At 43.1% G+C, this 25,208-nt stretch overlaps 1 protein-coding gene across 2 annotated transcripts in view; it reads left to right on the forward strand.

Annotated features, from left to right (window-relative positions):
• Nucleotides 1–4,945: 4,945 nt before the first annotated feature.
• Nucleotides 4,946–25,208, forward strand: part of LOC144731568 (pleckstrin homology domain-containing family M member 1-like) — a 68,438-nt gene continuing 48,175 nt past the window's right edge. Inside the window, exons 1-5 of one of the 2 annotated variants that reach the window (XM_078612845.1) lie at nucleotides 4,946–5,013; nucleotides 12,728–12,809; nucleotides 13,524–13,780; nucleotides 16,102–16,312; nucleotides 17,890–19,144. In XM_078612845.1, the coding sequence (XP_078468971.1) occupies nucleotides 12,759–12,809; nucleotides 13,524–13,780; nucleotides 16,102–16,312; nucleotides 17,890–19,144 (1,774 nt within the window). In that variant the 5' untranslated portion in view covers nucleotides 4,946–5,013; nucleotides 12,728–12,758. Of the gene's footprint in view, nucleotides 5,047–12,727; nucleotides 12,810–13,523; nucleotides 13,781–16,101; nucleotides 16,313–17,889; nucleotides 19,145–25,208 lie in introns of both variants that reach the window. The other variant, XM_078612760.1, reaches the window with a different exon arrangement.

Here is a 25,208-nt window from a genome sequence, read left to right on the forward strand (position 1 = left end):
CAAATTCACGGCAGCTGGCGGGGATTGGGAGGTGTTTAAACGCCACTTCTCCACGAGCTGCACCTTGGCGGGGTGGACGGCGGAAGAAGATTTAAAGGTGCTCCCCACCTCTCTCAACGACGACGTGTTGTCGGCATTTTGTTCCATTCTGCCTGGACGTCGCTCTATGCTGGCGTCGGCCTTCAAGGAGATGGCCACTGTCTACGACCCGCCATCCTGTGTTCGTAACAGGTTCGTGGAACCGAGACACCCCTCGCCTTCAGAAGTGCCCTTTTGTCGCTGGCTCAGGCAGCGTTCCCGAAGATGGAGGCAGCGGGCATCGACTCCCTGGTGATGGACAGACTGTTGGGGCTGGCAAAGGAGCTGAATGTCGCCCTACCTGCTTCGGAGGAGAACGATCCAACGTCCCTTGTGATCGCACGATGTATTCAGTCTCATCTCGGGTTGAAGAAACGCTCGGGCCTCGTGGCATGTGCTGCACCTGCGGACGGGCGCGAGCCTTCGGAGGGCGAGTCCGCCCCAGTTTGTGCTGCCGTGGCCAGGGGCGGAGGTCGGAGGCACGCTGCCGATTGCCAATGGAGACGCGACCGGCCTCCACCTTACCTTCCCCGTCCGGCCTCCACTCGCGGCGTCTGCTTCAATTGTGGGCGGTCGGGACACGTCGCCGTGGAGTGCCGGGCACCGCGCCTGGGACACTTTGGGCCACCGTCCTCGTCTCTTCGTCCGTCAACAAAGTTCCCGAGGCGATTCGCGGTGCACCACACATTCGGCCCTCACCCATCTTTCGAGCGCGTTGACCGGCGTACGGTTGTTACTCCTCCTCGTTGGGTTGCGCCGCGTGAGGGGTCCGGGGCGTCGGGTGAGTGTTGGTCTTTCGGGCGCGACCAGTGGTCGCAGCTGGCCCGTCGAGTTGTGGCCGCGGCCGTCGGGTCATCCACGGTCATCGGTACCATTCAGGGCATTGAAGTGCAGATCCTGGTTGACACTGGCGCTTCCGCCACCATGATTTCTGAATTGATTTTCAATATTTTGCCGGTCCATTGCCGGTTGTTGCGGCCCGTTTCCATTCCCTATATAGCAGATAGTGGCGGAGGTATCCATCGGGGGCATTACTTTGCAAGGCCCCATTCTCGTTTCTGAATCCCTGGCGGTGCCGTATTTGTTGGGGACGGACATCCTTGGGAAGATGCTCCTCAAAATCCTCACGGACCGCGGGTGTTTGGAGTTGCCTTCGGGGCGTCGGATTGCGTTCTTATCATTGCCCGCTGATTCGGACAAGGTCTGTGCATCGGTACAGGTGCTCGTTACGGATATGGTCACGATTCCCCCAGGGGGGCAGATGCTCGTCCCCCTGCGGTTATGTAAGCCGCTCGATCGTGAGGCCACCGAGGGGGGTATCATGTTGGCTCCCTCTAATAAAGTGGTACGAGCAATGGCGCTTGGAGGGGCACAGACACTGGTGTCACGGGATCGCCAGCCCTTTATTCAGATGTTAAAAATTGACCCTGCCATGTCAGTTATTCAGGCGGGTACGATGCTCGCTCACGCGTCGGCCGCGGTGGCTCAGGGGGATTTTGTTGGAGCTGTGGACGGTTCGCGTGACGCCGTACGTGCGCGGCCTGGTGATACTAAGTGGGCTGACGCTTTGTGCGGAAAATCGGGATCTGTCCGACAGTCAGAGGTCCGCGTTGTGGGTATTGCTAGTTGAATTCGAGGATGTTTTCAGCCAGAGCAAATTTGATCTGGGTCGCACCACCCTTTTGAGCCACCATATTGATACCGGGTTGCGAGTGCAGGGGGGGCCCAAGGTTGGGGTGTTGCTGGTTGCCCGTTTTTTTTGGTACTGATGCTTGTTCGTTTTTTTTGTGTGTGGTCGTTCGGGGTTTTCAGAGTTGTACATATGTTCTCGCGTTATTTATTGTCGGACGGCGGTTATTGTTAACGTTGTTGTTGGGAGGCACACAGTATTTTTTTTCTGTATTATCACAGCCGGAACGGCTGTATTTTAAATGGGGGGGGGGGGGGGGGGGTGATGTAGTGACTTGTAACGTCACTACCGTGTGGGCCTCCACACACACACGCATGATGTCACTACGTGGGGGGAACGTCACTACCATGCGGGTCTACACACACACACATGACGTCACTACGGGTGCATGCGGGAATGATGTTACGGCCGGGTCGGGGGGTCTGGAGGCCGTGGGTCAGTACAGCAGGGGTTGTGTGAGGCCGTGGCACTCTGGCTGAACCCGACTGGACACGTGACAGGATCAAGGTGGAGGCCGGGGGCCCCGGGGGCACCTTGAGGGCCACGTGGACAGAAGAAGAGCCTTATCGAGATTTCTCGAAGGTGGCGTGGCCGGGGTGTGGCCTGGACACTCCGAGGCGCATATAAGCGTGCTCCGCACCTGGTGCGGGGCTGCTCAGGTCCAGGATGAAGATGCCTTATGAAGACGCCTCATGAAGAGAAGAGTCAAGCCTCAAGTCAGCGTGGCCAAGCAGTAGCCCTCCTGGCTTGGTCACGCTAGTCGTATCAGAGTGTCAGTGTTAGCGAGTGTCAGTGTGTGTTAGCGAGGATAGGTTGGTCACCACTCTATGTGCAGTGTTGTCACATGTTGAGTAATAAATAGTGTTGCCTCCCGAATTCAGTGTGTGCGCCTCTATCGAACCATTTCACATGTATTGCATCGTTAACAACCATCTGAAATTGTATGTGCGCTCAATTGACAGACTGAAACTTTACTTTACATTCTGGCCTTACAGAAGTGAAACCTTTCGGAATGTACATTTTATTTTTAGAAACACTGGTACATCTCAGCTTTAATGATACTGGTGCAAGTACTTCTAAGTCAGTGATGCATATGAAATATTCCCCAAGTCATCCTTGAAAATGAGACTCTTTGTCTCTTGAATTCTCATCAGGTTACACAAATGAAACTTCAAACTGATTCCTTCTTTAAAAGTGGTACTATTAAATATGTTACACCACTTGTGCAACACACATCCAGGCCCACAGCATAGCATATTTCCATTCCATAAACCTGTACAGACAATAGAGGGACCCGTGTTACATTTACGAAGTACTGTATAAAGGTGGCAAAGAAAATCTTTACTCAACGTATATTATTACATCCTTTACCTAAGGACATTTCCTTTAGCCGAAGTCACACAGCTACTAAAGGTATGTACTGTTAAGGTATTTCACTTCCCTTTCCACACATGATACTGTCATTTCAAATCCATAACTGCAAAGGGTTTATTAGCAGTGCTGACATCCAAGACAAGGACCGCGAAACACTAATAGATCCCAAAAGATGTGTATTAGATCTCAGGACCAAGTTGGCCGGGCACATGGCTGATGCTGAGTTGGACCAAGAGATTCGCTTAATGTGAATAAAACACGATGCGTCCCGGAGATTCTTGTCAAAAAATATACGTGTTTGCATTTTTTTCTTTACTAAAGAATGCAAAAAACAGGACACTCATTTTGACGCATTTTATTTTAAATACTACACCGCTATGGATGTTTAACAACGGACAACTAAGCTTTTATGTTTGTTACATGGCGCATTGCATGCAATGTGGCAGGACATGACAAAACATTTTTTCGACACACAAACTCCAGGAATCTAAATGAATAAAGTAGCGCAACCTGAATTTAAAAAGAAAACTGCTTGGTCATTCCATGGTTAATCGGGGTAAATGTTGGTCGTAGATTTGTGGTGAATCGCGGAACCGGTTGAGATGCACCACAATGCCACACGAGGCTTAGAGAAACAAGGGCACACACACGATGGCCATATGGCCTCGGGGCTATCTTACAGACAAGGTCAGGCTGTTAATAAACAAAAACACACCACCCCCAATATAAACCAAGCCACGGTTGCCATAAAAAATAAGCAATACGAGCCGCATTCAAAAACTGGCCGTCACTGCCAATGACGATGTTTTTGTAGATTGGTGTTACCTTCTCTCAACCACGAGTCTCAAGTAAACATTGTAGAGTGTTTAAGAATAACATAATTGAACCCCTTCGGGGAGTTTAAAATTAGAGATAAAACTTCTGATCGGCCACAAAGAGGCAAACATGTAAGTACAGTACTGTAATTCACATTTACAACCTGTAACATTGGTAAGACTGTAAAATAAAAAAAATTCAGTACTACCACAGCATCATCATCACGTTATACAACTTGCCAGCCGACAATGTTGCGTTGTAAGGGTTGCCTACATATTAATGACAACGATCCCCCCGGTATAGCCTTAAGCGTCTATGAAGGCTGGCATGGCACACGAGGGGGTGGGGGTTGGACCAGCACCATGCCCGACCGCCTTTGTAGCGATTTTTTTTTTACACACCGCACAAGATACTCATTTGAAGTTGAGTCGACCTAGTGTAGGCCCAGGACTGGGGCTTTATATGTTTTACGGGGTGATGTTTGCCGTGAGCGGGAATCAAACCCGGGTCGCTAGGTTCGTAGCGCAGCGCGCTGACCACTACGCCACCATACTCTTAGGTTTTTTCGGTAAAGTCACGTAGGTAAAAATAAAAAATAATAAAAATTATAATATAAATAAAATAATAAATCACGACGTTTCGGTCCCACACCTGATGACGGAGACTTGTGTTGCCTCCGAAACGTCGTGATTTATTATTTTATTTCTATTATTATTTCTATTATTATTTGTATTATTAATTTGTATTTTTACCTACGTGACTTTACCGAAAAAAACCGAAGAGTATGAATCCTTGCAGTCACGAAAGCTTCAAATCGAGAATCACTACACTACCGCTATTAATACACTCAGGGGGGGGGGGGCGTATTCGGCAAGGCCTCTCGCCAAATTTACGTCCCACCGCATGTCACACCCCCCTTCCCATGGAGCGAGTTGACGCATGCGCACCGACGCAACGCGCGGCGGATTTGACGGTACTTCCGTTTGGGGGAGGGGAGGGGCCGGATTCGGCAAAGTCGTCATGAGGAAGAAGGCGGCTGCCGCAGTGTTTACATGGTGAGCGCTTCGGTGGTGGTCGTTGTGTTCCAGGTAACCCACTTTGTGTTTACAACAACGATTGTTACATTTATTATCTTTAGTAGTTTTAACACGCGTACGGTTTGTAAAACGTCGTCGTCGGGAGATGTTGTTCACGATGTGCGGGGGGGGCCTGCGCCTCGAGTTAAAGGTACAATTAATGCATGTTCGTGTGTGATTTGATTACGTTTTACACGATAATTGGGTGGTGGGGCTTTATGTTTTACGCTGTTTTGTTTTAAATGTCAACGTTGGTGTCGCTTATTTAGTGTCCGCCTATGACGGCGACTTAGGAGTTGAGTTTTAAGTTGGATCCGGCAGGGATGGAACCGCGTTATTTGAGACCCCCCCCAACCACCACCGAGATGGTGTATTTTTATTGATATTCCGTCGATAGTTTTAGCTATATGCCCGTGTACCACTTGTTTGTGAGAAGTTAAGAGTGGTATTCCTATAGGGTAGGTCACACTTCACCGTGGAGAAATGTTTGCGTTATCACAGTGGGCTCAGGGCCCATCTCACCCTTGAGATGGGAGGCAGTCGTACTTTTAATTTGTTATATTTCATGGCCTTTTTGAGTGTTGTATTATTATTCCCTGCTCATCTTGTGTTTTTTCTCGAAACACTTCGGTTAACTTTCAAAAGGATAAAAAAAACCGATGTGTAGTACTTTAGTTAAATTCCCCAGACTCTTAAGCAAGACTATCCTATTCTTGGTTCTTTCGGTAAAGTCACGTAGAAGGGAAATAATAAAAGAATAAAAATAAAAACCAATAAAAATTATCACGACGTTTCGACTGCAACAAGAGCAATCATCATCAGGTGTGAAATCCACAGCAAATTTTGAAAAAAAAATATTACTGTGGATTTCACAATTTGAAACATTTTCTTGCTGTGGATTTCACACCTGATGATGATTGCTTGTGTTGCAGTCGAAACGTCGTGAGAATTTTTATTGTTTAATATTTTTATTATGTTATTATTTCCCTTCTACGTTACTTTACCGAAAGAACCAAGAATATGAAGTCACGAAAGCTTTAAATAAAAATTCCGGACTATCCTGTTAAGGAGTCTTGAGGCGATGGAGATGTTTTCTGATAATGTTTTTTGAATGCACTTGTGCTTATTAATTTTCTAGATACTGTATAATACTGTATAATACAGTATCTACATTGCGATGTGGCTTAACGGGTATTACAATTGGTGATGCTGCGTTGGCAATGGTGAACAAGCACAACTTAAAAGAAAATAATCTGCCACGGCCCCTTCTTCCGAGCACTTAAACAGAGGTCTGAAGAGGTAGAGTCAATGGGGGTTGTAGACTGCACTTAATACCATGTGACCTGATGAGAATTACATTTAAAATGTTTTCTTATGACGAGTTTTTTTATGGGGGACATATGAAGTTACGTAATAGTAGCCATTGAGTAACAGCAGACAAATCCTAAAAATAATCCAAAGTATTCAATTGAAATAACAAAAAATGTTTTAGAACACTTTGATGGGACTATACATGATGGGGGATGGGGGGTGTACTCCTCGGGACAAACTGGATGCAACCAGGGTACAATTACAATTTCAAAAGAATGAATTTGACTGCCTTGCATTTCTGTGGCAGAGAAGTGGGATGGAGTTGGGGGGGGTCCAACAATCCAACTACAGTAACTCCTCTGCCCAAGTACTGTACTATTATAATGAAAGGTTTGACTGCCACATTTCAGGGGCAAACTATCTGGTGATGCCTTCGTGAATAGAAAATTAACTTTAAAAACTCAACACACTCGTCGAACTTTGAAACTAAAATTTGAAAATGAAACTCGCTAGGGATTGTTTGTCAAGCACCCAATAACACAGTAATGTTTTCAGTGAAGATGAGGCGTTCATTTCGTTCTGCCCGCTGAACTGTACTCAGTTTATATAAAGAATGGGATGTAAATCAGTTGGTCAAGCAGAAAGCAGTTCACATGTTGACGAATGTTCCTTTTCCTAGAAGTTTTGACGAAAGTGTGTGCCAGTGTCTCCATCGCCAACTGGTCAATTCGCCAAGGCAGCTGTTAAGTCAACATGCGAATTTGACTCGGAGTTTATATCTTAGCAGTCATATCGTCATCTGTGATTCTTTGGGGTCCGTAACATAAGCGCACCACCTGTTGGGGCAGTATCACTTGGTGGGAAGTCTGCATGAGCATCAACACGTGCTGGTTTTAGCCATTCTGAGCTTTAACTTTTTAAATGTTAAACACAGTTATGTAAATGGTGCGTTTAATTATTTGTGCCATTGTACTACGTGTGGTGATAATTACAATATTTAAATTCGATATGTAAATGTATTCTATGTTTGTCTACAATTTTCTACCACGTCCGAACAGTAAAACGTGAAATGTCTTTCGTATTGGTATTTTAAAAAAATCAGGAATTATAATTTTGTTCAAGTTATTATGATGTAGATTATGCTTAAACTTAATGTTGGAAAGATAACTATAAATGTATGTACATTAACCTGCCAATGCTACTGGGACACTTGTTTTTTGACCTGCAGTGTTTTGTGTGAATTAGTGCATATAAATCCCTGTGCACGTTAAAATTACTTTTCAAAAGCAGGCAATTTAGTTTGCCTAATTTAGTCCATTGGCAGCTCACTGAGGTAAAAAGTACCTGGGTGAGCATAGCTACAACAAGGTAGTAAAACATGTTTTTGCTTATGAGCAATTTGCTAAGTTGTGATTAGGGGTGCAGCACTGGGAAAATCACATCACATGGTCTTTAATGTCCCATACACTAATGTAGACTGTACTTTGGTAATTCACAATTAGAAATTACCAGCCTGTGGCCATCAACATGTTGGTTCTGTATAACTTGGACAATTCTGTATACAGCCTGTATAACCCGGCTCACTGGAATGGATCGGCGTATGATGTTCAAAATACTGTGATAGATTTAATTTATTTTATACCTACGTGACTTTACCGAAATAACCAAATAGTATGGATCCCTGCAGTCACGAAAACTTAAAATCTAGACTATGATAATGGTTTGTAAAAGTGTCGGCATGATGTAATGCTCACTTGGGATTATGAGCTTTGCTTTATGGGTATGGCTTGTTTACTCTGTTCCTGAAAACATTGGTTAACATGTTTTTCCTGTGCACCTTTCCACGTTAAGAGAATTCCTATCAGTGCACTGAGGATTATGCAGCCTTGTTCCATTTTACAACTTCATTCGGATACGGGGTCAGAGGTCTGCATTTGTGTGCTTTATTTTAAAACGTATTTTGTCACAAAATAGCAAAACTCACTTAGTTCATTGTTTCTGTTTTATATGTAACTAGCCTTTTGCCCGTCCTAGGACGGAAGCTGTAATATTTACAAAAACAATTCGAGTATAATTGTATCTTGTGTAAATTTAATCTTGCACAATAGAATATCATCAAACACTACACTGCATTTCACTGTAGCACTATTAATGGCAGTGATGCTTGCACAAACTATGTCATAAAAACCTCACTTCATGTCACTGTAGCACTGTATTTAACTGAACTTCAGTTAGCCTCTTGCCCATCTTAGGACGGAAGCTGTACTATTAAATATGCACATTTACGTTTTCTTGTGTGATTGTACATATTTTTAGGAATTGTTGCACTTAAATACATTTTTCTTAACTAAAAAAATTAAACCTCGGTATATGATATTTTGTGTGAATCTTTTGTACTGTATTAATGGCAGTGATTCTTGCACGAAACTATGTCATAAAACACCTCGCTTCATTTAACTCACCTTCAATTAGTTTGAAATCACTGCTCTGATACTTTATTTTCTTTTGCTTTCGCTCGCTGGGGTTGTAATCAATTTGAATTCGATACAATGTCTGGAAAATCACGTAGAAATGTAAATATTTTAACATAATTTAGAAGAAAAATTTGACCTGCCTTTTGTTTCAAGTGCTGAAGAAATAAATAAAGACACCAAATACAATTTGTTGCTGCGTAGAATTATTATTTTGATTAACTGTCAATAAATAAACTTCAAATTTAAGGCGAATTTGCATTAAAACAATTATTTTCGCTCGACCTGCGGGAGTGTAAAAATCCACGCGCTCATGATTATTAATCTTTTGCAGTGAGGTCACGTGCGGATGTAGCACTGTGCTGCGTAGATTTAGATTTATTTTTGACCGTCACTTTCTGTAAAGAAACATTATATTTGAAGCGACTTTGCGTAAAAAAATATTTCCACTCGACCTTCCGCGTGAGTGTAAAAATCCACCCGCTGATGATTATTGTATTATTAATGAGGGGGGGGGGGGTGCGGCATGTGGAGTGACGTCACGTGCGTTACACACATTTCTGGGCTATTGTAGTAATTAGGTGAGAGTCCAAAATACACTGCAAAGAGGATCTGGTTGACAAATATAGTGATTGAGCAACAGTTATTTTTTTATTTTCAAAGCGCAGGTAATTTTTTAATGCGTTGGTTGACCTACAACACCTGCACATGTTATGATTGGTTCTTGTGAATGCTGTAGTGGGATCTTTTATGTTCAGTTACCTTTTTACAACCTCAATTTCCACATATAACATGGCTAACTTCACCTTTTCACATGATATAAGAAATCGATAATACACTTGTCATTTCCCTCTAATTACCAAGTAGCTACAGATATTTCAAATCATGTATGCCATTTGGCTGTATGATTGTAGCATCCATTTCACAGTCAGATGTTTGCAAATTAAAATTCCATTTTGGGGCCAACCAATCATTCATCCATCCATGGTCCATGAAATTATCACCACTTTGTTACAAGTCGATCAGTGGTCATCCTATATCTAGACTGTTTCCAGCCATAATGTTTTAATTTCGACCACCTACTCAAGTTTGCCTACATAGGTGAGCAATGATTCAACATTCATTTGAGAATTTTGGCACCTTACCTTGAATCAAAGTTTAGTTGTTGGAGGCATGGAATAAGAGTCGGAAATATTCTTTCAGAATTCCAAAAGGCCCGTCATGTCTCATCAGGCAAAGGTACAGCAAGGTGACACCACAAAACTATTTTAGGGGAATGGTACAGCAAGGTGACACTACAGGACTATTTTCAGGGAATGTTACAGCAACCTGACACCAGGACTATTTGTGGATTCATTTTTATTTGGCCTGTTTTCCCACCACTACATGTTCTTTTATGTCAAATAAAGAGTGGGTTTGTCCCATTCTTGTGAAGAGGAGTCGGAGACTGGTTAAGCACTTCTTTATTCGTCAACCCACAGCAACACTTGTTCCAAAACCAACCCCGAACACGCGTCTCACAGCCCCTTTTAACCCCTCCATCTCTGCCCTCGTTCCCAATACACATCCTCGTCTCGCACGCCTGGTCCGGGTGACGTCAGTGCCCTTTAATCCTTGAACCCCCGTCTAGTGTATTCCCGTGCGCGTGATTGGTGCGTGTTATACTGAGTGCGGAGATTTCATGTCTGCGTGGTGCGTGTGCGTGAGGGTGGCTCGCAGATCCCTTACACTAGTTCCAATGTAATCAATTATAGCCCTATTAGCCAAAGTAGATAAAAACTATTCTGGTTTTATGTCCAGTTCTAGAAACTACACTTATACCATCAACCCAATACTGTACACCTGAAATCTTAATTTGTACCCATAATCTTAGTAGTACTGGCCCAGCTCTCTGGCAGACCTATTATATTATTAGTCCCCGGATCCAGCAGTGCATTATTGACAAAACGGCTGTACATTTACATAACCAAACCCAGCCACCTCACTGAAGTCAAATGAAAGGTTATATTTTCTACTTTAACAAGTGTTGGCCAATGCACATCTCTGCAGGTGGCATGAAATGCATTGTGTGGTTTAACATCCTTTTGGGGAAATCTGCACATGTTCTTTTGTGGTCTGCACCAGTTTTGGTCAGATCTAGGAATCTAAGCAGGTTTGAGCTTTCCACAAAGTGGTACTCGTTGTATGTCTTGTTTATTTTAGTCTCAAATTGTCGTTCTGTTATGTATTGCATTGTTGCTGTAAAATCATAAAATGTAACAACTTTTAGACCTTGGTAAATCCACTGCTGGATGCACTTCCACACCATGTCAGTCATTGGGGGGTTTTGTGAGTTGGTGAAGGATGAAGCCCATGACCGGTTTCAGATATCATTCCACTATGGACCCAAAACAATGGAGTCTCCATCCCCAACAACATATGCTATTTGTGTAAGACTTTGTATGGTTATCAGTGAGAAATCTTAAATGGCTATCTTTTGCAATGGTAGTGGTTGCATAATTCCTTTCTGGTGTTTCATAAATTAAACCGGAATATTTGATATATTTAACATGCAAATGTAATATACTATTTCAAGGTGTTTCAGGGTCCTACATTCTACTGTAATAACTTGAAAATCATTAGGCAAATGGAATGTTATTTTCATGAATGTATACTCATCTTTTCATTATTTATAAATCATTAAAGTGTTCAGAATATCTATCAATGTCAGCATTTTTGTCCACAGATAAGACTATGTATAGCAGAAAGCAATTTTGTAAGAATGTTGTTTATGATGGCGCAATTCATTTTTCATTCTTTGAGTTATTTCCTATTCACAGTATAATTCCTTCTAACCTTTTCAATGAGATGTTGCCATCTGTGCAAAATAACTAACATTATATGCATAAGTTGCATACACTGTGCCTATGATTTTATTTTGAAACTTTATTTGACCTTCACCTGCACAAAACAGTTATTTATTTTCAAGTGTTTCTCATAGTCATAATAATACGTCTTAAATTGACCATTCATTATAATTTATATTTTAGTCTTGTAGTGTTCATTGATAACATTTACATATATCACTTAAGCTCGGGTGCTCTGTTTATAGAGCCTTTACTGATGAAACAGAGTAACATTGGTCCAGTGTTTTCTGGGTTTGAATAAACACAACTGGTAAACATTGGTACTTAAGGCCCATTGTTCAATGTGTAATAAAGGACTCCTTCACACACGATGTCGCTCTCCGTTGGTCCTTTATTGGGTTCTTCCTCGCAACGTGCCGGTCCTCTCTCTGACCCTCGCCGTCTCCGTGTTCGTGCGCCCCGCGCACGCTCCGTGTGGCTCTCGCCCACACCGTCTCCGTCGGCCCCTCCGTGTGCCCTCTCCTCACCTGCCCTGGCCACACCGCCCTTCGGGTACCCTGCACACTCCGCTGGCCCTCTCTATCTCTGCGATCCCGCACGCTCCGCTGGCCTGTCCGCACCCCGCGTACGCTGGATCCCAGTACGCCTATGACCCCCGACCACGTGGCAATGGCGCCACTTCTCATTCCACCGCCAGCGTGGCTCCCTCCGTGGTTCACTCTCTCTCTCTCCCCCTCCTCTTCCAGCTCTCTCCTTATATCCCCTCTCTCACGTGACCCAAACTCCACTTTCTCTTACTGCCCCTGTCTCCGCCCCCACTCACCCCAACGACCAGGCTCCGCCTCTCCAATACACCGGCCCGTGTGAGTGGTGCGGAGGCAGCGCCCACCCTGTCTTTGCTCGCATTACAAATGTAATACATTTAATTTTACTTTAGTGCTTACCTGTGTGTTATCTATGTATCCATTACCTGGTTTCTGCCAAGCTAGTACTTAAAGACAATGTAAAATGCTGATGCACAAAGTCCTCAAGTCTGCGTGAATGCTACTGTGCTGTCCTCTGCAGGTGAGGGGCAGGCTGCTACACCGTTTGCGTCATGTCCGGCACAGATGAGTACAGAAATATCTCAGAAAAGGAGACCAAGAAAGTGAGTGCACTGCATGCAGTGTTGGCAAAAAACAAATCATGTCTATAATCAAATTACCAGGGACAGATACAATGAATATTGTACACTTACTCTGATAACACTTTGCTCATCATGTTACGCCTCACATGTACTGGTTGATTACCTTCATAATAACACATCAGACCCAGGGCCAATTATAATTACAGCAGCATTAGCGAAAATTACATTTCCAGTGTGATTACAATTCATTACATATGACACAACTATAATTTACCTCAGGTCTGAATTAAATTAATTCTCAAAAAAGGATTATCCCAATTTTTTTTTTAATGGCCATTGATCAGTTCCGGTCAGGGATTGACTGTTCTCTCTAGATTCAGTAAAATCAGTACCACTTGGTAGACAGTCCAGTAGTAGTTGTCCTATTGAGAGACTGCTTTTGCGATAAGAATGTAACGTTTCCACTTTCGGCTTAAGGCTGCCAATGGATAAAAGCACAACGTCTTGCTCGCTTTAGCAGGAAGACACTTTGGCTTGTATGACATGATCTATGTTTATCCCTCATAGTCAGCAATTGTGGAAGTGACACACAACTGGTTCTTGCATAAGCACGTGCATATGTCTCGTGACATGACTGAAAACACAAATTGTACATAACCGGCAACAAAATCCATGTCATACGTTTAGTACCGAGCTGTACGAGGCCTGACTCTCACTCCCACCCGCCATTTTCAGACGATCAGCTACTGCGTGGCGGACACCGTGCGCAATCTGCAGTTGAGCCATGTCACGTCGGGCAAGCACGTGACGAGCGATGAGGACGATGCTAACAAGCTGTGCTGTGCCCTGGAGGCCACCTTCATGCACGGTCTCAAGGACAAGTACCTCCGCAGTGATGCCCCCTCAGACAAACGCGTCCGGTGGAATAACCGGACTTCCGGTGGACTCCCCGAACCAGTCTTTTGGAGCCTGCTCAAGTCCATCACGCACAGGTAGTCTTCTCCAGTGTAAAAGGAAGACCCTTCCCAAAATATTACCGAGTGCTCTTTTGTAGATTGGAATACGATTTGATCCAATGAGACTGACAGTGCAAGAATTGACCATATGACTTGACCAAGATCGACATCCCACATAAAATTGAATGTTGTCTGATAAGCCAAGAACATGGGAAATTATGATATTTTAAAGAAAGAAACCCCATTATTTTTGTTGTAAAAGATTATAGCCATAATTTAAAATCTATAATTCTATATGCCTTTTTCATTGGCATATCCAAACCAGAGCCATGCTCCTGACATCACATGCAACGTGCGATTTCAAGTTGCATGTGGGTGATGCGGTGACACTCGTACAAACTGATACACACGCAGTTTTACAAATTCGCACAATCACCTCTGACTTGTTAAACACCATTTTGTTCACTTTGTCAGGTGTGATGACATCACACTCATAGAATAAGCCATTGGCCTCACCCCTGGCTCTTAGCCCCGAGCTAGATTCCTAACTATTGACTGCGGTAGTATCTAATGACTATAGTGGTATCTACTAAATCTATAGTAGCATCTACTGACTCAATAGTAGTATCTATCGACTCTACGGTAGTATCTACTAACTATACAGTAGTATCTACTGACTCTATAGTAGTATCTACTGACTCTATCGTAGTATCTACTGACTGCAGTAGTATCTACTGACTCAATAGTAGTATCTGCCGACTCTACAGTAGTCAACATGGTACATTATACGCTTTGGGTCTTTCGGTAAAGTCACGTAGATAGAAAAAATAATTAAAAATCACGACGTTTCGATCGCAATACAAGCAATCGTCTTCAGGTGAAAAAATACAGCAGGCGAACTGCTGAGGCAGGAGAAATATAGCGAGAGAACTACTGCAGCAAGAGGTTATAGGTTTGAGATGGGTACAACCCAAGGGTAAGTGGGTGGGGCAGAGATGGAATTTACAAGTAATATACCTCAGCCATTGTATTGCTAGAGATTAGAGATTAGCATGTCAATGTGAGATGGCTCCCACAGCAGCGGCTGTGTTAATGAGACACATTCAGCCTATTAAACAACGAGAGCCACCGCCACATCGAGGAAAAGGGAAGGAGCGGCTATGTTAGTGAGACATATAGCCTGTTAATGTGAAGACATTTAACACGGTAATGTAACTCAGAGAGTCGGAAATAACTGTTAACATCAGCAGGTAGGATGGAAGCATCACAGCCAGTTATGACTTTACCTGGTTAATAACATCCTTCCAATGATTGCTCAGTTTGTACCCATCTTCTCGGTTGAAATATGGTACACTATGATATATTGTTTGGTTTTTGGCAGCTCCATTTATTTTTCTCAGTTAAAAAAGGGAAAACTATTATGGTTGTTGGGAAATATTTAATCATGTACAGCAAACCAGTAATCGTTTTTGTCATACCCTTATCAGCCATGCATTTTAACAACCTTTGTTACAATGCATAGTGTATTGTTTGAGTCTCTCCATGTTAGTCTATGAAGCACAGTACATAGAGGAAGATTTGAAATCCATATTGGTAGCAAACTTCGATTTTTTTATTTACACAAGCACATGTTAACTTTTCAAAGTCATGGATTAATATTGTTGTGGTGGATAAAAAAATAGCTGCAATATTGTCGCTCCGCTGCTTTGGTGTGGGTTGGTGAAGGCATGGGGCGGAGGGATGTGCCTCACTGCCAAATAGAATATCTCTTGTTATTTTGCTTAGCACACAGCTCAGCCTTTTGGACTCACGTTAGTCTTTCTAACTTCATATAACCTAGATTTGAAGCTTTCGTGACTGCAGGAATTACCTGAGAAGCCTATTTGTGCGACTCCGATCTCTTCATTTTGCCATTTGAATCATACTTGCTGACGAACTAGACATGTTTCAACATAAGTGTTCTTTTAAATGTCGAAATGTCTACTGCACAAAGTTATTTGCTTCCTCATTTTGATGAACAACTTCTAAATTGTAACTCCACTGTCTTCCCACGTAATTACAACCTGCATTCATTAACATCTAATATTAATTGCTCACCATTGTGTCTGTGTTGCTAATAACAAATAGTCCCACAAAAACCTCTTGGCAAAATAATCCAAATGAAACAGAAAAAAATTGTGAAAGGGTCACATGGAAATAACAGATCAAACAATAAAATCACGTGATTTTATTTATATTTATTTTCTACCTACGTGACTTTACCGAAAGAACCAAAGAGTATGGATCCTCGCAGTCACGAAAACTTCAGATCTAGAATATTTTATCTAAAGCCTGTGTTATTCTTATGTCACCTGCAGGAATGTGCTGGCAGAATTGAACAGCCTAAAATTCATCAACACGGACATAGGCCGCTGCCGGGCCTGGTTACGCCTGGCGTTGAATGACAGCCTAATAGAGTGCTACGTCACGTCTCTGCTGCGTGAGAAGGCCACCCTGGCTGACGCCTACCATCCAAGCGCCTTCCTCATGGACCCTGAGGAGACCACCATCTTCCTCTCCTACCTCCAGGTCGCACATTGATGCAACGTTGTGTCACGGTCCTGCCAGGTGGCACTGTGGTTAGATCGTCTGACTCGCAGTCCAAAGGTTCAAGTCCCGCTTGTGACTCGCCCATTTATCAACACTCCGGGGTCGGCAAAAGTTAATACCAATTTTTTTAGGAGTCCATATTTGTGTCTCCTATGAAGATGATTACAATCCCGAAGATTGTGTAATTTTCAATGGATGGCTTAGAACTGCCAATGGAAATGAGCATCACATTATTAAGAACAGATAGCACAGAGCATTATTTCCATGTTCACGCACAGCTTATTTGCATTAACATAATAACATCCTTTATTTACGAAAGCCTCATTGACTGTCAAGACTGTTTTCAGGAGTGTCCTGAATCGTGTTACTTAACTTGTCAGGATATACGTGTTTTGCAAGTGGAAATAAACAGGAGAAAAAAACATTTTGTATGACATGACATTTAAAGTGAGCACAAATGGGCCAGAATTGTATATGCTATCCTGCCATCTCCTGGCCACCTCGCAGCACAGCAGAAGTTTGAGTCGCATCCATGGTGACCTCTGCGTGATCATCAACCCTACTGGGTTACAGGCATGTGCCACCATGATTTGTTCACCATGAAGTATATGGGACATTTTCAAGTATTGATTCCCATCACATTGTAATATTTATGTTGGTTATTTTATATCCAATGCATGCACAGGCTGTTAATAGTCATTGGATGATGTGATCTGGGAGCTCACCACTGATCCAGTTCACACAGAGTCAATGCTACTATTTTCATCAGGAAATTGCCAATCTTCATTGGACAAGCACAGCTGACTTCTCAGCCAGTGGTATGCATTTATCAATCCTAGAAGGATAATCATTAGCTGAACCAACCCTTCACCAGAATTTGAACTTTAAACCTTCCAATTGTGAGATGGGTGATCAAACCACATGCCACCGGCTATATCTCTCTAATTGTGTGCACTATAATGTGTAGTTTTCTAAGTTACTGATCATATACTTAAGAACGTAAACATGTATGTCAGACGTAGTATTTGTGTGAAATATTTTCTTTAACTGTTTAACCAGCATAATCCAATGTTATAAAGTTATGCGATCTTACCAAAAAAACTGTATTATGGATGATATTGGTCGCGAAAGCAATACGTGTTAAACAGTATTTTGGATAATCCAATGTTATATAGCAGAATTTCTCTGGTAGAGATATTCACATTACTATCCCATTGACCTTTGACCATTTATCTGTGAAGTCTCAGAAAAAACACATACTAATGTGTCACTGTTGTCAAGTCAACATGGTACACTGATATATTGTTTGGTTTTTGGCAGCACAATTTTTTTTATCCATCATACAAACGTACTTCAATGATCATTTGTTATGGGCTCCTTATTGCTCCCACAGAGTTGTACATAATGAATTAACAATTTTTGCCAAATCACCATCTGGCTATTAATACAAAGGTCAATGGTAAATGATTACACACAACTGTGTTGATACACAATGCACATCTATTCCCGTGATTGGGACCAATGTACCAATTTACCCATGATGCGTATGTACACAGGGCACCGCCAGCTTGACCTTCACCCTCTCCTACAAATCGAGTGTTCTCAACGAGTGGACGACAACGCCACTTGCTCTTGCCGGCCTTTTGCCGCACAGCATCTCGTCCAATCTGGACAGTATGGACCGCCGGCCCAGTATGAGCAGCGTAGCGAGCTCGTCCTCGGATGGCAGTTCGATCGCGTCAACCACAAGTGATGCCGTGGAGGTTTTCCGGGGGGTGCCGAAGCGCAGCTACAGCCATTCCGAGCGACTAGGCACGGGGCCCGGGCAGGGACGGCATGGGGGAATAACAGGCAACGTTGGTGGGAACATTACAGCAGTAGCAACGACACCGCAGGAGAATCGGCTGCACCCGGAACAGTACAGTTGGCAAGGAGGAACGCAAGAATCGTTGGGTGCACGTATGGTAATGCAGGGTACGTTGCTCGCACCCGCGAATGTGACTGTGGATGGGATGGATGGCACCCAATCGACCCACAATGATACCTTAAAGTTTAGTATTGATTGCGAAGTGAAAGGAGTTCGCTCTGCTTTGAGCAGTGCTGCTGACGTAAATGGATTAGGCCCATGCAGCAACCTCCCTAAAGGAAGTGGGGTTGCCCCGAGTTTCTCGGAAAAATTAAGTCTCCATCCTTCTGGTTTGGAATGCAAGAGTCTGCCTCCTGATGACATGACAGGATCGTCTTGCAGCACACCACTCACTGATGGTGTCAACAGCCACGCCAGCCCAGCATCAAGCGGAACTCCATCCGACGAGGTCAGTCCGGCTTTAGAGGCGATGGAGGATCCATTCACGTTGAATGTGCGGTTCGTCACTAATGCCAACTCTACTGCCCTTATAAATGCCGGTCCCCTTAACTTGCAAGCCATGTTCCCATCGGATGGAGTGAGAGGGGCTTCCGCCTCTTGGAACGGTGCACTCCTACGAACACCCGGTATCGCCACAGCACCCTCGGGACTCTCAGTGGACGATGATGAGGTCACTCCGGAGACTCCCTCGAGGGTGGATGACGCCATAAGCAGGAGAAGAAGCAGCGGCCGAGATCTCTTCGGCTCAGAGGAGGACATTTACACGCTGAGCACAGGCGGGAGGGAGGCAACATCCGAGACAGGCGGCTCTTTGCACCCTGTTGTGGGACGACAGGAGCGCGCTGCCTCCAGTGCCTGCCCCGACACAGAGCACGCAAGCATGAGCTCATCTGCCCCTTGCTCGTCGCTCAGCAACATTGTGGTGGTGCACAAGAGGAAAACAGGCAAGTGATTTTAATGTGGCATTTATTCTTTGTTTTGCTAAGTTGTGGGGATTTTTGTTTATATATTTGTGTATGGAACTGGATACTTGATGTGCAGCGTTGTGGGATGCAATTACACGAATGATGCTATATAACATAAAATTATTATTGTTATCGAGTTACTGGTGTTTGTTTTGATGAAAAGCCCTTGTTTATGGTTGTATTGGTGTTACATTTGTTTGTGTGCACATGCATGGGCGTGTTTACGGACAGTTAACGTGATTATGTTTTCCCTTGCTTATGGTTGTATTGGTGCTAAATTTGTTTTTATGCACACGCACAGTCGTGTTGATTTGGATATGAATAGGACACCCCTTGCCTTTTTATCTTGCACACTATTTTCATTAATAATTGGAATGAAGTGAAGCTCTTCTTGATATTGCCAACGTGAGTGATAAAGATAAGCAATGCTTCTCGACCATGCAGTTAAGTGCATAACATTGGATATGCAGGAAAAGGTATTGTAACAGAATTGAAATCAACTGCATGAATACTGTACTATACATGAATGAATGAAAGCCTTTTTATCTCACAGGAGAGCGCTTTGAGTCAGTCCTTTGAAGCCTTTGTGTGCATATAAACTGACTTCCATATATGTTTACATCTAGTACACCATGTGTGCTATGCAGTACAGTGCTCATAGATGCAAGTGTGTACGATTGTACAGCAGTATGCATATTATGGGTTAACTCAATGACATTTCTTCATGAGAAATTTGACTTTGGTTTGGTACACTGCTGTCTTTTGGGTCTATTTGTAAACAACGAGTGTTTGAGAGTGGTTATGGCATGTGCGGCTGTGTACAGTGCGGCAGGGGGTAGTGCATTTTGCCTTCAGAGAAAAGGCAAATGTGCGCTGCTGCCATACCCATTACCTCACGAGACCATCTGCCAGCCCCACTACCCCTCCCTCCTCTCTCGATCACGCAGGTCACACGGATCACAGTAGCAATGCATTCGCTCATGATCACTGCTGAAGGGCCAATTCGATCCACCGGGAAGCGGTGGTTGAATGGTTGTTTTAACTGTTGAGGGTAGTGCACTTTGAAGTATTTGGATGCTAATTGTTTTGTCAATTCTCTGTGTGCTTGAATGAGCATGAACATTGGATCCCTCATTGTCTTCTGTGGTTCTGTGTCTGTGGTCAAAATTCCACGTTTATAATGGCAAAAACCAGTGTACCTATCGGACAACTTCTCTTGAAGTGTCACAAAGTGCCGCTACACACTTCATGATTGGCTGAATGAACCCATTGTAATGAATGATCTTCTGATTGGGTGTCAAGTGCAATAACTATTGTACCATTCAGCTGGATAACATATCCTACATTGTGTATTTTTTTTAGTAACCCCCTACATTATCACATCCTACTCGGTGTAATACTGTAACAAGAATTCATTTAAATTGTCTCCATATATAAACGAGTATTAGGCTGTTGTGGCTTGCATATTATTTTGGGGCAGCAGTAACATTGCAAGATCTTGTGTTTGGGAACCAGTCTCTTTACAGGACAACTTTAGACTTCCACAAAGATACTTATTTGTAGATGCGGGAAAAGTAATGTGTGGTGCTCAATGCCAATTTCATTAAATGATCATCTTTAGGAAAAACTGAAATGACAGTGTGCAGTTTAGTTGGCATTTTGAGAGTAATGCATCGTGGCAAAAATATTACACAACACTTCAAGGGGTTATAATTGAGCACGTTGAATGCAGTGCGAAGTGTGTGTTACATTGTTATACTCCAAACAATAGACTTACAACTTTCGTGACTGCAGGAATTCATATTCTTGGTTCTTTCTATAAAGTCACGTAGATAGAAAACAAAAATCAAGTGTTTGATGACATAAAATACCCAGGCAGGTTCTTAGTTTTGGAGGGGCTGATGATAAGGCCCCGCCTCAGTAGCATGCTCCACGTTCAGCAGCAGTGCCTCATAACTCCTTCTCTGAGTGAGCAGAAATCACCAAATTATCCTCCATTGTGTCTGTACCAGATGGAGATTCCTCTAATACAGCCATGACAGGCTTCTCGAACTACGTGGTTGAAAAATATGTTAAATACTGTAGGCGCCGGTGGAAATCCCTGTCGCACCCCAAGGTGTACAGGGAATGGCTCTGACTCCCAGCCACGTAGGTTTACCCGGGCCCGCTAACCATCATGAAGCTCCTTAATGATCGTGAGCAGAGGGTCAGGGACTCCGAAAGCACGAAGAACAACACAGAGCCTAGGCCTACTGATGGTATCATAGGCCTTGACCAGGTCAATAAAGCAGAGATGTAGGTCTTGTTGGAATTCCCTACACCTCTGCTGTAGCAAACGGACAGAAAATATGGCATCTGTGCAGGACCGCCCTTTCCTGAAACCACATTGAGGCTCCGCAAGCCTTTCCTCAGTGTGCCTGGCCAAGGCGATGTTGAATAATTCTTGCCAGGACCTTTCCCGGCACACTGAGGAGTGAGATGCCCCTGTAGTTGTTAGTCTGTGCGGTCCCCCTTCTTAAAGAGGGGGACCACAAGGGCATCCTTCCAATCCTGCGGAACCCGTCCAGTGGTCCAGACTGTTGTTATGATGTCACACACACATGGACGCACACACACACACACACATTGACGCACACACAAATACATCGACTTACACACACACACACATCGACTTGCACACACACACATCGACGCAAACACGCACATCGATTCACAGGCACACATGGACGTAGACACAAATTAGTATTGTAATATTTAGGAACCTCTTTTTTTAATATTAGTTGTCTGCACACAAACATTCTATTAATATTTCCAAACGTGAGTTTAGCGAAAGAAGCAAGAAAATAGTACTTAACAGTGCCATGGTGAGGCCTAGTCCCGTGCAGAGCCCCCGGCCTCGCCTAGAATGCCCAGCCGGCCGAGGTGGCACCTTGATAGGCTGTGGCTGGGCTGCTACCTTCCCACCCACGATCCCCCCACCCGCTCTGCAGTAATATCTACGGCCTATAGTAGTAACATCTACGGACTCGATAGTAGTAACTGCACGCATTGGGGTGGGGGGGAGAAGAGGACATCACACTGTGAAGAATTTACCTGAATTTTAAACGCGAATGAGAATTCTCCCTCCACATATGGCACATGTGCGTTGCTAGGGGCAACCCCCGCCAGCTTTTGCGCGAATGCGCGCTTTGGCGCGCGGTGAGTGGCGTGAGAAAATTAATATATAATAGCATTAAATGGTTAATTTAACTACTTTAAAGTTGACGGATGCGAAAATGAAATAAAGCTGGTTCACCACGGGGCTTATGGCGTGGTATCTGGCTACTTTTTTTAAAAGATAAATCCCACAGTTTGCGAGCCAAATCCTTCGCAAGTTTCGTACACAGACAGACAGAGACAGACAAACAATTACATTTATACATCAAAACATCTTGAGACACTGTACATAACGGTGCAACATGGGAATTCTGGTGAAAGGTATAAAAGAGACTTGTCTCAATGGGTTTTCACCTAGTGTATAAATATAGGTCATTGCTTCATTGCATGGTATGCATCAATCCTTTTAAATGCATGTGATTGTACTATAACTACATATCTCAAAAGTATATACATGGGTTTATATATGTGGCACTGTGGCAAGAATGGTTGACTCAAAATTGGGAGTTGACTCGGCCCATCATTCTTTTGGGATCAAAAACAAACGGAGTACAGCTTTGTTAGAATTCAACAGTGGTCGACCCATGGAAGGAATGTATTTCGACCACTGGCTTAGAGTTCATGCCAATGGAGTTGAGCACCATCCAATGTTCTTGGGTCTTTCGGTAAAGTCACGTAGATAGATTCAAAGAAAATAACAAAAAATAACAATCACGAAAGCTTTAAGTCAAGATTTCACTATCCAATGTTCACTTGAGCAGGGACTTTTTGACCCTGAGTTCACGCAGACATTGCTGGTTGTAAATAAAATCTTGTTGCTACTACTGTGAGCAGCAGCAGCACCACCACCATACATTTGACAAAAATACGTGCTTTTAAAATATCTCGATACAAGCCAGTTTAAAATCCAATGCTTGATTATATTAGCAGGTTAAGATCTCCATTGTGAGCATGAAATTTAAATATTAACAATTAGGGAAACATTTTCAGCATAAATGTTTTAAGTATAGTAATATGAATGAATAGCATGCCATGGTTTGGTCATTTACATACCTTTGAAGTTGTACATTTCACTTACGTTTTGCTGAGCTGTAGATATAATGCGTTTAAAGTCTACCTCCTGTTTAAGTGCACAACCTTAATTATTTGCTATTACTCTGACAGCTTATGCCTTGGAAATTAACCATAACCCATACATCACTTTCATTGTTAATACGTTTCTCTGTCTCATAGTGCCACTTTATCGCATGCTCTAACATAAACCATATTGACTGGACTTTGTGCCCATAAGCAACCTCGCTGAATTGAAGGCAGTTGGAAAGGGAATATGTACACGCTAATTGAGTGATGAATGTGGAATACGATAGGCCATTTAGATGCTGTTATAAAGACAGATTGCCCCCACGCATTTTATGCTATGAACTATCTGAGTGACCAGGAGTTGGTTCCTAACAACTGTGGGTTTATTTGTAATTGTATCGTTATTCATGTTAAGTTGACAGACCCGAGTTTTACGGTAAATGGTCTTGATGTAAGATGGCAATCGAAATGCCATTGAGAAGCTGAAAATGGAACTTGTGTATGAAGTAGAGCACAATTTTTTTTATTACAAAACTATTAACACAGCTGATTTATTATCTGACATCAGTGGTAAATGTTGAAAATGGACCCATTTCCAGCATTATAAAAATCGTGTAATGCTTAATTAACAGTTTTTTTCATCCAGTCACGATTAACACGATTAACACGATTGGATATGTTGGGTGCAAACGAAGGTCAACATACATACGCCGTTTTGCCTTATTTTTTGTAAGTCTAAAATGTGCAAACAAAACCCTTATTAGTCCATATGGACTAAGAAGTGGACTAATAAGTGCCATAATTTAGGATCTGCTACGATGAATAGAAATATAAGCTTTTAAAACAAACTTCCTCGTAATATGCATGTGCAAAGGCATTGGAAGTTTTTCTAATGGCTTTACTGATTATTATATTGGAACAAAAGTGCAATCGGCATTCAGTGTGCTTTATATAGGGAGGGTTAACTAAAAAAAAACAGGGATGTTTTGGTATGGGGAGGAGTTTGGCTTTTGAATGACAAAAGTTTGTAAATTATAAATTATTCCGAAATATAATCTACAGCATTGCAGACCACATAGGCCTGGCTGGTGTATGCCTGTAAACAAATACTTCTGCAGGCAGGAATTGGTGAATCGCTTACATTTATCACTCTCAAACCTGCAGAGCTGCGACGGAGCCAGTAGATGGCAGTATACTAAATGGGTTTGTTGTGTGGACATTTTACCCATTTACTCGGGTTTCCTCTCACAAGCAAGGCTCTCATATATAATAGGCCAAACATCCCAATGTAAACCCCCTACTAAAAAGACCCTTGATACTCGAGGCTTTTCGAGATAAAAAAAAGAGTAATAAGGTAAAGTGGGAGTCCTGCAATTGCATGCTCATGCCACTGCTGGGAGAAGGGCCCCCACTAGAGAACCCATTTGGGGGTATTGGCCTACTCTTTCACCCTGGCCAGATGTTGGAAGAGCAGGGCATACCCACATATTACCGCACCAAATGCAACCTGCCAGTCGTATAACTGTGGTGTACATATACTGCTGGGTGGATTAATGTATTTATCAACTTGTACATTTTCAACTTCCACAATAGTGTAATGAAATGGCTTGCCCCTGGATTGTACATCCAGTCTGATAATTAAAATACCAAGGCGGCATCCCTGTTTACTTAGTCCTATTTCTTTTGAAGCTTTACTGTATAAACACTTGATTACATTCATGAATGTCTCTAAGCCACATTGTCTTGGTTGCATCATCAAAAGTGAATCTAAAATTAATTCTACGTAAGTGATCTGAAAAAAAAACTA

Source organism: Lampetra planeri, chromosome 1 (genome assembly GCF_965212315.1).
Source record: "Lampetra planeri chromosome 1, kcLamPlan1.2.h2, whole genome shotgun sequence".
Lineage (NCBI taxonomy): Eukaryota > Metazoa > Chordata > Hyperoartia > Petromyzontiformes > Petromyzontidae > Lampetra > Lampetra planeri.